This window comes from Tursiops truncatus, chromosome 21 (assembly GCF_011762595.2).
Source record: "Tursiops truncatus isolate mTurTru1 chromosome 21, mTurTru1.mat.Y, whole genome shotgun sequence".
Lineage (NCBI taxonomy): Eukaryota > Metazoa > Chordata > Mammalia > Artiodactyla > Delphinidae > Tursiops > Tursiops truncatus.
In genome coordinates, this window is record NC_047054.1 from 30770432 (window position 1) to 30785785 (window position 15354).

Here is a 15354-nt window from a genome sequence, read left to right on the forward strand (position 1 = left end):
CAATAATATGATATTATCTTCGGGGGCTTCCCTGGTGGCGCAGTGGTTGAGAGTCCACCTGCCGATGCAGGGGACATGGGTTTGTGCCCCGGTCCGGGAGGATCCCACATGCCGCGGAGCGGCTGGGCTCGTGAGCCATGGCCGCTGGGCCTGCGTGTCTGGAGCCTGTGCTCCGCAACGAGAGAGGCCACAGCAATGAGAGGCCCGCGTACCGCAAAAAAAAAAAATATATACATATATATGATATGATCTTCAAGACATATGTTTGGATAAGAAAGCAAGTTCCATAATGCAAAATATTTTAATTCCAGTTCTAGTAAATTTTTCAAATCCTTTTCCCATTTAGGTTAGTGTAGAACATTGAGCTGAGTTCCCTGTGCTATACAGTAGGTCCTTGTTGGTTATCCATTTTAAATATAGTAGTGTGTATGAAACCCGCTAGTTTGTCTCCTGGGTCTCTCCAAGAAGAAAATGGTAGAGGCAATGTTGCTCCAATTTTGAGGAACAAGTATGTTTAAACTAATCTGTGTAGTCTCCCTCCAAATGCTGGTTAGTCTGACGGCCTCTCAATGTAGAACACAGAGCTCTGTTGGAGGGGTCCTTTTGTCCTTTGAGACAGTTACTTTTCTTCAGGCTTCATCATGAATACTGCACCTGCCTTTTCCTACTCAGCCTTCGGTCTCTGTTATTCCCTCAGGTATCAATAATCAGACACATCTCATTTTCTCTTCAGTAAGTAATTGAGAATAGCCATTCACAGAACATGATTTTCATTTTCCTCCTAGATATCAGCAGCAGGCACTCCCTGTAGAAAAAGTGTCGATCAAGAGTGTGATTTTACCGAGTATTGCAATGGGACTTCCAGTGATTGCATTCCTGACACATATGCAATGAACGGCCAGTTGTGCAGGTTGGGAACTGCATACTGTTACAATGGACGATGCCAAACTACCGATAACCAGTGTGCCAAGATATTTGGAAAAGGTATCGCTCTTTCTTATATATTTCTCTTTTTCTTGTCTTTGATGAAGCAGTAGAAATTAGTAATTTTATTAGGCCTCAGTTCTGAGTACATCTTATCGTCTTAATATTCTGCGTGATAGGTGGGAAGGATACATAAAGCGCGTCTGTTGCGTACGGGAGGATGTGGTAAAGCACCTGTGCAACTGGTTGATTTGTGAGCTGAACTAGCCACTTGTGTCATGGAACACCATTTTTACTTAAAATAATAATTGAGACAAACTGTGTTTATAAGAGTTGGGTGTTTGGCAGACACTTTATCAAAAATGAGTGAGGTGAGCCTGTGACTTCAAGGAAAACAACTGGCAGAATTTGTTGCCAAGGGTAAAACTCAGACTTTCAACTAAAAATTTGAGTTTTAGAAACATTATCTTCCACTGTGACTTGACAGTTTTCCAACACAAAGTTAAGTGTTAAAATTAATATTAGTATTAATATGATCATTACCTTGAACTCTTTATCAAGAAGACTGCTTATCTCCACTTAGTTTTGTTCTTCTTCTGGGGGAACATATTCCTTCTTTGCCTCATTTTGCCTGATTCTCTGTTTTTATTTCTATGTATTAGGTGGGCTGTTACATTTTGTCACACACTTTCTCTGGGGCCCAGCAGCACACTCCCTTCTGTTCTCCAGAGCTGTATGCTCAAAGGGTACCCTCTGGGTGGACTGCAAGGCCTGTGGGGTCCTGGGTCTGGCGTTGGCCCCCTGATGGGAGGTGCCAGGTCCCAGGGCACCTGGGCGGAGGCTTGGAGGGGCCTGTCTTACATATTTCTTTTGCCTTAAATTTGGATCCCTCTGTAGGAAATAATACATATCACACAACTCTAGAAGTGGAAAAACCTGAATCACAAGGTCAATAAAGATTAACTTGGAATGAAAAAAGGTTAGTTTTTGTAGGAGTGTTTCAGATTGTCCAGGATAATATTGTACATTCCTTTCCTCATGATTTGATTTTTGGTTTTAGCTACCTGGGCAAAAATCCATGTTTACAGCTCAAATTAGGAGCTGTATTTATGTATATAGAGATTGGAATGGCAAGTCAGTAGATTCTGAAAGTTTACTTCATTTCCTTTTATTTTACACATTCATAATCTAATTTTAATGGCCTGAAACTTTAAAAGTTCAGAGTGAATTTCATTCACATATAATCATATTTCCTCACGGAAGAACTGCTAGGATAACAGTAGTCTTAGGCAACTGATCAAAATTCATTTTTATATTTTGCTTTTTAAACAGTTTTTGAGACTGACTCAAAAGCTCATGCATATATGCTTGCTTTTTAGACAGTCATTATTCATAACACTCCAACATGATTTTGTATTTTTAGAAGAATTAAATTAAATTTGAATAGATCAAAATTACTGACGTTCAAATATAATCATTTGCTAATTGAGTAAAGGTAGTATAACACCAAAGTTCAGTTATTTGCCCAGCTGTAATACAAGGTTCATAGTCTGTACCAAATACATGGTATGTGATTCGTATCGTCTTTCTAATTATTTGAAACTTGTCTTTAGTAACAAGTTTCAGATTAAGTTGACTTAACCAAATTTCAGCCAGAGCTGCAGAGCTATGATCTCTCATAAATGACAGGTCAGTGCGATTTTCTGTATGCTGTGCTTTTAGGATGTTACTTTTTATTTGGTTGTTTCTTGTTTTTTGCTTTTTCGATGCTCATTTGTATTTGAAAATGTTATTTGTCTTTGCCAGTTTTCAGAACCATTGACTGAATGGGCACTAAAAGGCCCAGAAGGAAAACCACACAACACTTTGGCAAATATACATGTGAACAGTTCTCCTAGTGCACCCCCAAATGGGACCGACAACCATTTAATCAGGGGTTTGTTCACTGGGGAAAGGGAAATAACCAAGCATTTTGGAAACTGGTGGACAAGGTCCGATTTGGCATGTGTACCTGGAAACCCAGTTTCATCATGGTCTCTCTGTGAGAGCAGGGACTTTGAAGGCTCAGAGAACAAATAGAGTCCGTGCCAAGTTTCAGCTTATAATGGGTCCACCAGGTCCACAAGTCCGTTTGGTAATCCTTTCTCAGTCCTAGAGTGTACCATTGGTGTTGACATGATGGTAGTTTGTGCAGTGCCATACCTAGCTCCTTGGTCTGTTTGGTGAGGCCACGGAGGTAGCCTTTCCAGGAGTTATTGCTTCCCTTAAAGATCTAAAGGATGCAGACGTGGTTGGCTATATAATATCTACATTTAATGACCCAGTGGGTCATTAAGTTGACCCTGCAGAAAACAGATGGTCCCTGGAAGATAATAGTAATCTACTGCAAACGCAGGCAAGTAGTAGATTAAGTAACGCACCCACGCTGCCGGTGTGGTGTCCGTGCTGGAGCAGATCAGCGTGACCTCCACTATGTGGTAGGAGCATAGCCATTGACTTGGCAGATATATTCTTTCCTTTTCCTATCTGAAAAGAGAATTAGAAACAGTTTGCGTTCACATGGAATTCACATGTCTTTAATTTAGGGTTTTGCTCCAGGGCTGTGTTTACTCTCTCCTGCCTTCAGTCATAATGTAGTTGAAGAGATTTGGACATCCCAGAAAATGTCACTTTGATCCACCTTATCATTGATTCTTGTATTAACCCGGCTAAATAAGCAAAGTGTAGCTAGAATGTTGGAGGACTAAGTAAAATGCATGTACTACGAGGGGCAGGGGATAAGACTCAAGAAATATTTAGGAACCCATCACATCAGTAAAATTTTAGGAGTCCAGTGATCAGAGGCATGACCTGACACCCTCTACAAAGTAGAAGACGGACTGTATGTATCTTGCATTTCATATGACAGAGAAACAAGTCCAGTGCCTGGTAGGCCTCTGTGGGTTCTAGAGGCAGTAGATGGGGAAGTACCGCTTGATTCCATTTACCGGTTGGCCTGAAACATTGCTAAAATCGAGGGAGGTAAAAACAGGAAAGGCCTCTGCAGCATATCCAAGCTGCAGTGCAGACAGCCCTGCATTTTTAATCATAAAACAGAGAAATCCAATACCAGAAGTGTGGGTTATGAGAAAAAGAAAAATGCCGTGTGGGGCTTCTACCAGGCCTCTCGGGAGAATAGCAATGCAGTTCCCTGGGGTTCTAGAGCAGAGCTGTGCCGTCTAAACTGGAAAATTATACCAATTTGACAGAACAGCTCTGGGCACACTACTGGCCCCTGTAGAGGTAAAAAACCTGGTTTTCGGACATCAAGTGACCAATTGTTGAGAACTATGCATCGTAAGCTCAGTTATGTCAAATCCACTGAGTTAGATGGTTCAATAGGTAGAAGTCGTTCGTTCATCTGGATTCAAGCTCAGGAAAAAGAGAGGGCAGAAGACAAATTCATGAACAGGAAATCTAGATCAGTATGTCTTTCTACCCTCTTCCACCTTTGCTTCTTCCTCGGCTCTGACCAGCAGATACATGGGCTCTCATTATGAGCAGCAGACGCAGGAGGAACAAGCCCAGCCTTGTTTATACAGGTGTGTTGGCTCAGTACTGGTTATAAGTTGAAAAAAGACAGTAGCCACACTGCAGCCTCACTTGGGAGGATGCCTTAAAAGATTTTGACCACGTGATCATCCGTTTCCCATGAAGGAGAAATGGCCAGAGTTTGGATTAGAGGGGTACCCGTGGACAGTGACAAAGGGCCAAGCAGGCCGGTGGGAAGCCTGGATGTTGGAAGATTGGAAGATTAGAGCCAAGAGTTCTGGGATAGAAGTAAGTGGATAGACACATGGACATGAACAAAACATGTGAAGATCTTTGTATTAATCCACCAGGTTAATACCCACCAGAGAAGCACCCACCGTGGATTAGACACAGAACAATCACATAGACACAATGACTTAGCCAGGTTACAGCAGCCAGCATCCGTCATCCTCCAACCCAATGCCTGTAGGGTGGACACATTTCTGAACTTTCTCTATTTCTTTTTATTACCGTTTCTGAAATAACTGATTCTTATCTGAGTTTCCCTTATCTCTCTCTTGAGTATTTGTACCATCTGGTCACATTCAGCCAGGAGTAACCAAGACACATTCTCCAGAAGTTTCAGCATTGCACAGCGTGCATTACTCTCCTTCTTGCCCCCTGCTGCCAGGCTTCAACTACAATGCCACATTTTAGGCATATTTTGCAGTAGAATTACACATCTACATACCAATTCCTGTGTTTGTTGAAATGGAAATGAACCTCAAACCTCTGCGATTTCCATATCTAATACACTTACTCTTCACTATGACACCCAGACTGACTGATGAGCCTCTACTTGAAACATTGCTTGTCCCCCATCAGAGAAGAAAAAGAGAATATGGCACTCAATCTACTAGTTCTGACGGTTTTGCCCCAACTGACATCTCAAATCTCTCATTTCATTAAGCAGAGTAAGTTACAGGTCAAGCCTGTACGTACATTGGACTAGGAAGGATGCATTCCCACAGGGAGGGGTCAGCAAATTATTTTTAACCATAACATAATTTACTACAATAGATATAATAATTTTCTATTTTCTGTCAGATAAGACAATTGTTTCTTTCCACTTGCATTGACAGGGAACACACAGGGACAAAAAAAAAAAAAAATAGCATGATCAAGACCATGACTTTTTTTGCTTATGCAATGAGTTTCATTAGTATTTTATCGACAAATGTTTTATTGGCATCGAGAATAATAATTTAGGACATATTTTCATTTTAAGGTGCTCAAGGTGCTCCATTTGCCTGTTTTGAAGAAGTTAATTCTCTGCGTAATAGTCTTGGAAACTGTGGTTTTAAAAACTCCCAACCATTACCTTGTGAACAGAAGTATGTATATAGAAAATGATTGTTTCATTGAGTTATAAAAATTATATATTTCTTGTCAAGAGACACTAAATAGTAATGGACGTAAATCGTATATCTGGAGAATATTTTCAAATAACATTATGTATATTTTCCTTCTATCCAACTCAGTTCTCCTTTTTCTTATTTTTTTCCCTACTAGTGTGTTAGTAAGGAGACTAGACTAAGAGAAATTTAATGTTTCTTACTGAAGGTAGAAAGTGGGCTCAGTGCAGAGGGAACAGATGAAATCACCCATCTCCTAGTCTTTCCCTGAAAGGCTTCCATCTGCATACTAAGAAAGTTGCTACCTGAAGGTTAGGTTTCTAAGTTAGCACACATCTAGGAGCTGACTGCAGTCTTCCCCAGAGACTCGAGAAACTGATAGACACTTTCCCTGCAATCTCTTTGTAGCCCACTCCAAGTCACCACTATCTCCCTATAAAGAACTTGTACACATTTCTACACCCCAGCTTTTGCACTGCTGCCTGAGGGTCAGATCCCCAAGTCATCTTACTCTGATAGCCAAAGGGACTTCCATTCATAAATATGCCCTCAGGGTTCAGCACAGAAGGAGCAGACAAAAATGCCCATCTCCAGTCTTACCTGGAAAGGGCTCTGTGTGCATGCTTTAAAAGGTATTGACTGAGAATCAGCCTTCTAAGTTAAAAAGCTTCTAAGGCCTGCCTTTGATCCTGCCCAGGGACCAGGAGTGCCAGCAGCCTCCTCCTCCAGCATCTCCCTGTAGCCTAATTCAAATCACCAGTATCTTCTGCTGGAAGCTTGTACACATGTCTGCACCACAGCTTTTGCAGTTAACACCCAAGAAACAGGCTTCCAAACAGGTTGGCACTGTTAATCAATGGCACTTCCATTAGAGTCCCATTTATTGTAGAAATCAAAGCACTTCTTAATGGACACAGGAACACCCCTACACATACACTCTGCTGCTATACCCCCAGGCCCGGTACATAAGAAGCAGGCAAAAATGCCCATTACCCAGTTTTTCCCTGTAGGGAGAAATACTGGAGTATCCTATATGTACTAGACAGACAATCTGAACAGACCAATAGCAAATAAGGTGATTGAACTGGCAATTGAAAACCTCCCAACAAACAAGTCCACTGGGGAATTCTACCGAACATTTAAAAAAAGAATTAACAAATTCTTGTGAAAGTCTTCCAAAAACTAGAAAAGAACACTTCCAAACTCATTTTACAAGGCTAGTATTACCCTAATACCAAAGACAGACAAGGACATAACAGGAAGAGAAATAATATCCCTGATGAACATAGATGCAAAGAAAATTTTTTTTAAATAAAAAATTTAACAGTACTTCGAAAGGAACATACACCATGATCCAGTGGGAAATATCCCAGGGTTGCAAGGATGGTTCAATATCCAGACATCAATGAATGTGATACACCACATTAATAAAATGAAGGATAAAAATCATATGGTCATCTCAGTAGGTACAGAAAAAGCATTAGAAAAATTCAACGTCCTTTCGTTATAATAACTCTCAACATATTAGAGTAGAAAGACTGTACCTTGACATAATGAAAGTTATATATGGCAAACCCACAGTTAATAGTGTACTTAACAATAACAGCTGGGAGTATTACCCCTAAGATTAAGAAAAAGACAATAATGCCTTCTCTTGTCACTTCTATTTAATATAATACAGCTGTAATAATCAAAAGAGCATTATACTGGCATAAAACTGAGATATATCAATGAAACAGAATAGCCTAGAAACAAACACATACATACACAGTGAATTAATTTTCAACAAAGGGGTGAAGATTATAAAATGGGGAAAGAATAGACTTTCCAATAAATGGTGTAGGGAAAACTGTATTGCCACAGGAAAAAAAAAAAGTTGAACTGGACCTCTGTCTTATACCATATACAACAATCATCTCAAAGTGGAAGATAAAAAACACTTGAATGTAAGACCTGTAAAACTCCTAGAAGAAAATATAGGAGATAAGCTCCTTGACATTGGTCTTGGCAATGATTTTTTGGATAGGCACCAAAAGCAAAAGCAACAAAAGAAAAATTAGACAGCTAGGACTACATCAAACTAAAAAGCTTCTGCTTAGCACTGGAAACCATCCACAAAATGAAAGGGAATGGGAGACAATATTTGCAAATCACATATCTAATAAGGGGTTAATATCCAAAACATACAAGGAACTCTTACATATCAATAACAAAAAATATTTTTAAAATGATAATGATAATCTTTATTAAAAATGGGCAGAGGACCCAAATAGACATTCCCCCCCACAAAAAAAAAATACAAATGGCCAAGAAGTACATGAAAATGTGCTTTACGTCACTAATGATGAGGACCATGCAAGTCAAAACCACAATGAGATATCACCTCACACCTGTTGAGACAGCTATCATCAAAAGACAAGAGATAACAAATACTGGCAAGGATGTGAAGAAAAGGGAACACTTGTACACTGTTTGTGGGAATGTAAGTTGGTACAGCCACTATGGAAAACATATGGAAATTAAAAATACAACTACTTTATGATCCAGCAATAGCCAAAGTATGGAAACAATGAGTGTCTATCAAGGGATGGATGGATCAAAAATGTGGAATACAGGCAATGGAATATTCAGCTTTAAAAAAGATGGAAATCCTGACATTTGTGACAACATGGATGAATCTGTGGGGCAGTATGTTAAGTGAGATGAGACACACAGAGAAACTCAAATACTGAATAGTATCAACTATATGTGTATTCAAAATAAAAAATAATGAACTGGTAGAAACACAGAGTAGAAAATCTGTTGCCAGTGGAAACTAGGGAGAAGTTGGTAAAAGGGTACAAACTTTCAGTTATAAGATGAATAAGTCCTGAGGATCTAATGTATAACAAGGTGACTATAGTTGATAACACTATATAATTGTTATATAATTATACAATACAATTATTATATAATTACTGTATAAATGAAATTTGCTAAGAGAGCAGAACTTAAACATATTCACACACAAAAATGGGATAAATATGTGAAATGAAGAATGTGCTAATTCACTCAGTGGGGTGAATCATTTCACAATGTATACATGTATCAAATCATCACTTTGTACACTTTAAATAACATAATTTTATTTTCAGTTATACCCCAATAAAGCTAGAAAATGACAGTAGCAGATAAATAAGTTCTGGAGATCTACTGTATAGCTTAGTTCCCACAGCTTTAAAAACATGTCATTGTATACTTAAACTTTTCCAAGAGGGTAGATCTTTTGTTAATTGTTCTTAGCACACACAAAATAATAATAATTATAATACAAAGGGCAGGAGGAAACTTTGGGAAGTGATGGATATGTTTATGTCCTTGATGATGCTAGTAATTTCATGGGCGTGTCCTTATCCCCAAACTCATCAAGTTTTACACATAGGTACCGTTTTTTGCTGGTGATTATACCTGGAAGTGGTTTAAAGAATAGTAACAGAGCCAAATTCAAGAACTAAGAGAGTGGGAAGAGAATATAAAAAGACTCAGTTAAAATCAAGCGATCCAGGGAGAAGTAGGACTTTCTTTAACCTCCAGGACATAGTCAGAAAAACTGTAAAATCCTTAGGTAAGCACCACACTCAGCATGGTTGAAAAACAACTTGGTTCATTTATGAAGATTATAAATGGCCGAAGAAGGTGTCGAGTTCAACGGGACTAAGTGTCCTCCACCACCTGCCTCCACATGAGTTTACTATGGGTTAAGTATGACGTGCAGAGAATGCGGAATTTCCCACATGCCCCAACACAGGAGGACTAATGGATTAAAAGAGGAGCTCTGGAATCACAAAATGAATGAATGAATGAAGTGAGATCTCATGAAGAGACCCTGATTATCTCTAAAAGGCAAAGTATAATCAGCCACACTTTGTTAGATACCAACTGAGAGCACCAGTGATCAGGCAGACTGAGTTACACCACAGTGGATGCCAACGGAGACAGGAGATGGTGGTAAGTCAGCCACACTTAATCTCTCTCTGATGGCCAGAGGCATGTGTGTCATCCTTGGTCTAAGACTACCATGGAAGAAGGAAAAGGAGAGGTGGCGGGAACTGTGAAAGTTAGCAGGCATGACTCATCTGGACTTCATCTGAGATGATAATAGTACATGAATTTTCCCAAAATAAAATCACTAGATGAGACTGGAATTCAGTAGCTCAATTCATCTGCTTTAAGCAGATTGTGCCAATTCCAAGAATTCAACCATAAATGCAAATTTTGAGAGAACAGACTTTGGAGGAAGAGTTTGTATTTCAATAGCCAGACTAGAAAAAGGCCTACCATGCAAAACTGGTTTAAGGTATATTCCATAGAAAAAGAATAGAGCAACCATCAAAAGAATTATTTCAATCGGAAAACCTAGAAAAATTAAGCTGGAGGGGAGAAAAACTTGGAAAGAGATTTGGGTATTGAATCCCACTCTCATTTCGATCTTCACTTCTTGATGCTATTAAGCTAATCCCTGTGATTTTAAAGAGCCACCCCATGGAGAATTCCCTGTCGGTCCAGTGGTTAGGACTCTGTGCTTTCACTGCAGAGGGTGTGGATTCAATCCCTGCTCTGGGAGCTAAAATCCTGCAAGCCACAAGGCAAAAAAAAAAGAAAAGAAAAGAAAAAAGCCCCCCATGGTCTTTTAGGACAAGTGGATGAAATTTCTAAAGGGAAGGCTTTTGGAGAGATAATAATGGCATGCTCCACAGACACATATCAATAACTAAGAATCGTTGTTTCCACTGAGGATAAGAATTGATAGATTTGAGTGATTCCAAGTGCAAGAAGTGACATCGATGATTTTCCAGGGCATAAACTAGGACTATTGGAAGTCTCTTAGACAAGCCAGCGTTCTACCCAATGATAGATTATAAATGGCTAAATAAACTGTCTATGGAATAAACTTTGGTATGCTTATGCCAAAAAATGGGATCTAAAAGTTTCTGAATTCTCAAGAGAGGAGTGCAGAATGACTGGAAATATCAGCAGGTTGGAAGAATCCTGGGATTGAAACGGAGTGTCTGTGTACTAAATAGATTTACTGACTAAAGATCATGGCAGGTACCATGAGCATAATCAGAAGGGGCTCAAAAGATACACAAAGTGTAAATAGATGAAGTCAGCCACTGTCAACAAATGTTGGGTAAGAAATAGGGAGACTAGTCAAGCTTTAGCAAAGTGGGAGCAGGTGATGAATTTTCCCAACTGAGTTCTAAAATAGGAAATGAAGGCAGGTCTGAACATGTGAGTTCAGTGTGTAGTTTTCAATTCTGCTACAGTGCTAATTAATTGTTTCACATATAGCTGTGCACCATAAAATAATGTCATTGTGGCATTTTTCTGGTTTTTTACTATCAATTAAACAACATATTACAGTTTATGTAATACAATACTTATTTAAAACTTTGTTTCATTAAAAGACAACACGATAAGACATTTTTTGCTTTCCCTTTCCAGGGATGTTCTTTGTGGAAAATTGGCTTGTGTTTGGCCACATAATACTACTTACAAAAGTGATGTTCGATCTGCAGTTTATTCATCTACTCAAGGACATGTATGCATAACTATTGGGTCATCAGTGAGATTAGGTGGAAGAGATTATGCCTATGTGGCTGATGGCACTGTGTGTGGTCCACAAATGGTAACAAAACATGTTCACTTATCTTTATCTGTGCTAAATTATGTAATTATCAGACACTATATTCCATGATGACTATCACAATCATACAAAGTGGATTTGAACCTGGTGCTGCCACTTATTTCCCAAGTGATATTGAAAAGATGATTAAACTAAGCCTCAGTTATCCAATCACGTTGATTTTTGGGTTAATCTGTCATCAGTCCTAATGTGAGAAGATGTGTTTTTAAGCACAAGATTCCACTAACTGACAGGTGATTTTCTTTAGGTCTTTGAATTCTGATGGTTTTAAATCATAAAATTCTAATTTTGAGGTTTTAATTTTTCCTGCTTCACAAAGGAACATAATCGAGCTTTCATATTTCTTCTGCTTACGTGTATGGTCAAAATATAAGTGTTGAGGAATTTGGGAGAACCAAACAAGAAGTCTGTACTGGGAGACCACAGTTACAGTGATGTACAAGCTGATGCTCATACATTCATGTAGTCAAACAATAAAGGGAGAACACAAATGGTTCAGAGGCATAGTGAGTCAGTCTGGAAGTATGAGTGCCCACGTTTCAGAAAACATAAGGCAGCAGTTGTAAATCAGTGTGTTTCATGTAAATGGCATTTAGTACTTACTGGTTGGATTAAAAATAAAACAAAACGTTAAAATGGTTACTCAATTAGCTAGTTCTTATATCTGAGTTCAGCAATTTTATTCCCTTGGAAACTTGCTTCTTGTGGTCGACAGCTTCTAAAATGCTCCAGTGCTCCCACTTCCTGGTATTCACACCTCAGTGTAATCCTCTTCCCTTGTGTGTGCTCTGGATACAGTGACTGGCTTCTGAGAAAGATAATATGGCAGGGTTATGGAATGTCACTTACAAGATTAATTTTAAAAAGACAGTGGCTTCTGTTTTGCATTCTCTCTCTCTGTCTTTCTCCTGCCTTCTCAGATTGCTTGCTTTGCTGAAGCAAGGTACGTGATGGAGAAACTCATATGGAAAAGCAAATATTTTCTCCTATAGCTTTTTTTGTACCCTCTTCACAGACTTTAACAGAGCAAAAGCTTTTGATTTTCATGATGTCAATTTATCAGTTTTTCCTTTCATAGAGCATGCTTTTTGTGTCAAGTCTAAAAACCCTTCATCTAAACATAGGTCATGAAGATATTCTCCCAGATTTTTTTCTAAAAATGTATAATATTGTGCTTTACATTTAAGTCTTTGTTTAATTTTAAGTTTATTTTATAACGTGTGAGATTTAGGTTGAGGTTCATTTTTTTTGTACTTTGGTCAAAAATAAATTGGGTATATTTTTGTGGGTCTATTTTTGGGTTGCCTAGATTGTTAAATTAATCTGCATGTCTGTCCATCCACCAGTATCATATTCTCTTGATTACTTTAGCAATTCAGTAAGCTTTAATAACAAGCAGAGTGATTCTTCTCATTTTATTTTTCTTTCAAAATATAGTTTTAGCTATTCTAGTTTAGCCCTGCACTTTTCCATATAGATTGTAAAATAAACTTATATGAGACAACAATAAACTTTTCAGAAATTTAATAAGAATTGTGTTAAAGCTATAGTTTAATTTGGGAAGGACGAATATCTTTACTACATTTAATCTTCCAATCCATGAATATGCTAAGCCTCTTCAATTATTTAAGTGCTCATTGATATCTTTCATCAGCATTTTATAATTTTCAAGATACAGGTGTTGTGCATCTTTTGTTAGACTTGTATCTCAGCACTTTATTCACTTTGGAGTAAGTATAAGTGATGTGTCTTTAATTTCACCTTTCACATGTTTATAGAAATGTAATTTTTATGTGTTGAACTTGTACCCCAAACCTTGCTGCATTATTTTATTAGTTCTAGAACTTTTTTGGGGGTAGAGTCCTTAGAATTTTGTAGACAATCACTTCATTTTCAAATAAAGACAGTTTTTTTTTTCTTTTATGGTCTACACACATATATGTTTTTCCTTGCTTATTGCACTGGCTAGAGCTTCATGTACTATGTTAAATAAGAGTCTTGAGAGTGGACACCCTTGCTTTCTTCCTGATCTTAGGGGAAAACTTCCAGTCATTTACCATCAGCTACTTTATTAGCTGTAGGTTTAAATATGACATTTAAGAAAGTTGAGAAAGTTCCCTTCTACTCCTTGTTCACTCAGATTTTTTTCATTATAAATAGGTGTTGAATTTTGTCAAATACTTTTTCTGTGTTAATTGATATAACCATGTGATTTTTCTTTTTTGGGAATATAGTTCTATTTCATCCAGATCATCTAAAAAACAGTATGTGGAAATACATTAATGGTATTTGAGAAGTCTAGATTCATAAGAAAAACTAGCGTTTGTAAAGATAGTACATTTTCCCTTATTCTGTGTTAGCTGGTGTAGCTTGATAGGAATGAGGAAGCACAAATGATTAAATTTAGGTGGAGGGGCTTCCCTGGTGGCACAGTGGTTGAGAGTCCACCTGCCGATGCAGGGGACACGGGTTCGTGCCCCGGTCCGGGAAGATCCCGCATGCCACGGAGCGGCTGGGCCCGTGAGCCATGGCCGCTGAGCCTGCGCGTCCGGGGCCTGTGCTCCGCAACAGGAGAGGCCACAACGGTGAGAGGCCCATGTACCGCAAAAAAAAAAAAAATTAGGTGGAGAATTTTGGAAAATGTTTCAAAACTGCCAGAGACTTTGATCATGACTATCTAGGAGATTTAAGAGCGCCAAACGCCTCTGTGCAAGTTTTTTTTTTTAACTCTTTAAATATGATAAAATATACATTATACAAAATTTACAGTTTTAACCATTTTCAAGTTTACAATTCAGTGACATTAAGTACATTCACTTGACCATAAATAATCTATTCCATTAGTCAATTTGTCTGAATTTATGCCGGAAACACGTGGTTATCATTGGTGTAGCTTTGTAGTAAGTTTTGAAATCAGGAAGTGTGAGTCCTCCAACGTTGTTGTTTTATAACACTGTTTTGGTTATATAGAGCAGTGGTCCCCAACCTTTTTGGCACCAGGGACTGGTTTCATGGAAAACAATTTTTCCACAGATGGGGGGGTGCGGTAGGGGGATGGTTCAGGAGGTAATGCAAGCGATGGGGGGGGATGGTTCAGGCGGTAATGTGAGCGATGTTTCAGGCTGTAGTTCAAACGATGGGGAGCAGCAGATGAAGCTTCATTAGCTCGCCTGCTGCTCACCTCCTGCTGCGCAGCCCGTTTCCTAACAAGCCAGGGACCAGTACTGGTCCACAGGCTGGGGGTTGGGGACCCTTGATATAGAGTCTCTTGGGATTCTATGTGCATTTTAGGATGGGCTTTTTATTTATGAAAAAAATATGTCTTTGGAATTTTGATAGACTGCATTGAATTTATAGATGCTTTGGATAGTATTGATATCTTAACAATATTACATCTTCCAGTCCATGAACACAGGATAGCTTTCCATTTTTCTGTTGTTCTTTTTAAAAATTTTTTCAGTATTTCTTTTTAGTTTTCAGTGTATGCTCCTTGGTTAAGTTTAGTTGTCTAATAATAGTGGATGCTATTCTATACTGAATTGTTTTCTTAATTTCCCTTTTAGAATGTTCATTGTTAAAGAAATGTATTTGCTTTTTGTATGTTAATATTTTATCCTGCAGCTTTAGTGAATCCTTGATTAGTTCTAACAGGCATTTTGTGTATGTGGAGCTTTTAGAGTTGACATATAAGATCACATCATCTGCAAAGAGATAGTTTTACTTCTTCCTTTACAATGTGTATGCCTTTCATTTTTTTCTTGCCTCATTGCTCTGGCTAGAACTTCCAGTATTATATTGAAGAGAAAGGGCAAAAGTAGA

General features: G+C 38.4%; 1 protein-coding gene across 1 annotated transcript in view; it reads left to right on the forward strand.

The window, feature by feature from the left end:
• Window positions 1-15354, forward strand: part of LOC101329190 (disintegrin and metalloproteinase domain-containing protein 18) — a 78479-nt gene that overhangs the window by 47361 nt on the left and 15764 nt on the right. The window contains exons 14-16 of the mRNA XM_033848807.2: window positions 786-984; window positions 5723-5828; window positions 11334-11517. Of these exons, the coding sequence (XP_033704698.2) occupies window positions 786-984; window positions 5723-5828; window positions 11334-11517 (489 nt within the window). The remainder of the gene's footprint in view (window positions 1-785; window positions 985-5722; window positions 5829-11333; window positions 11518-15354) is intronic.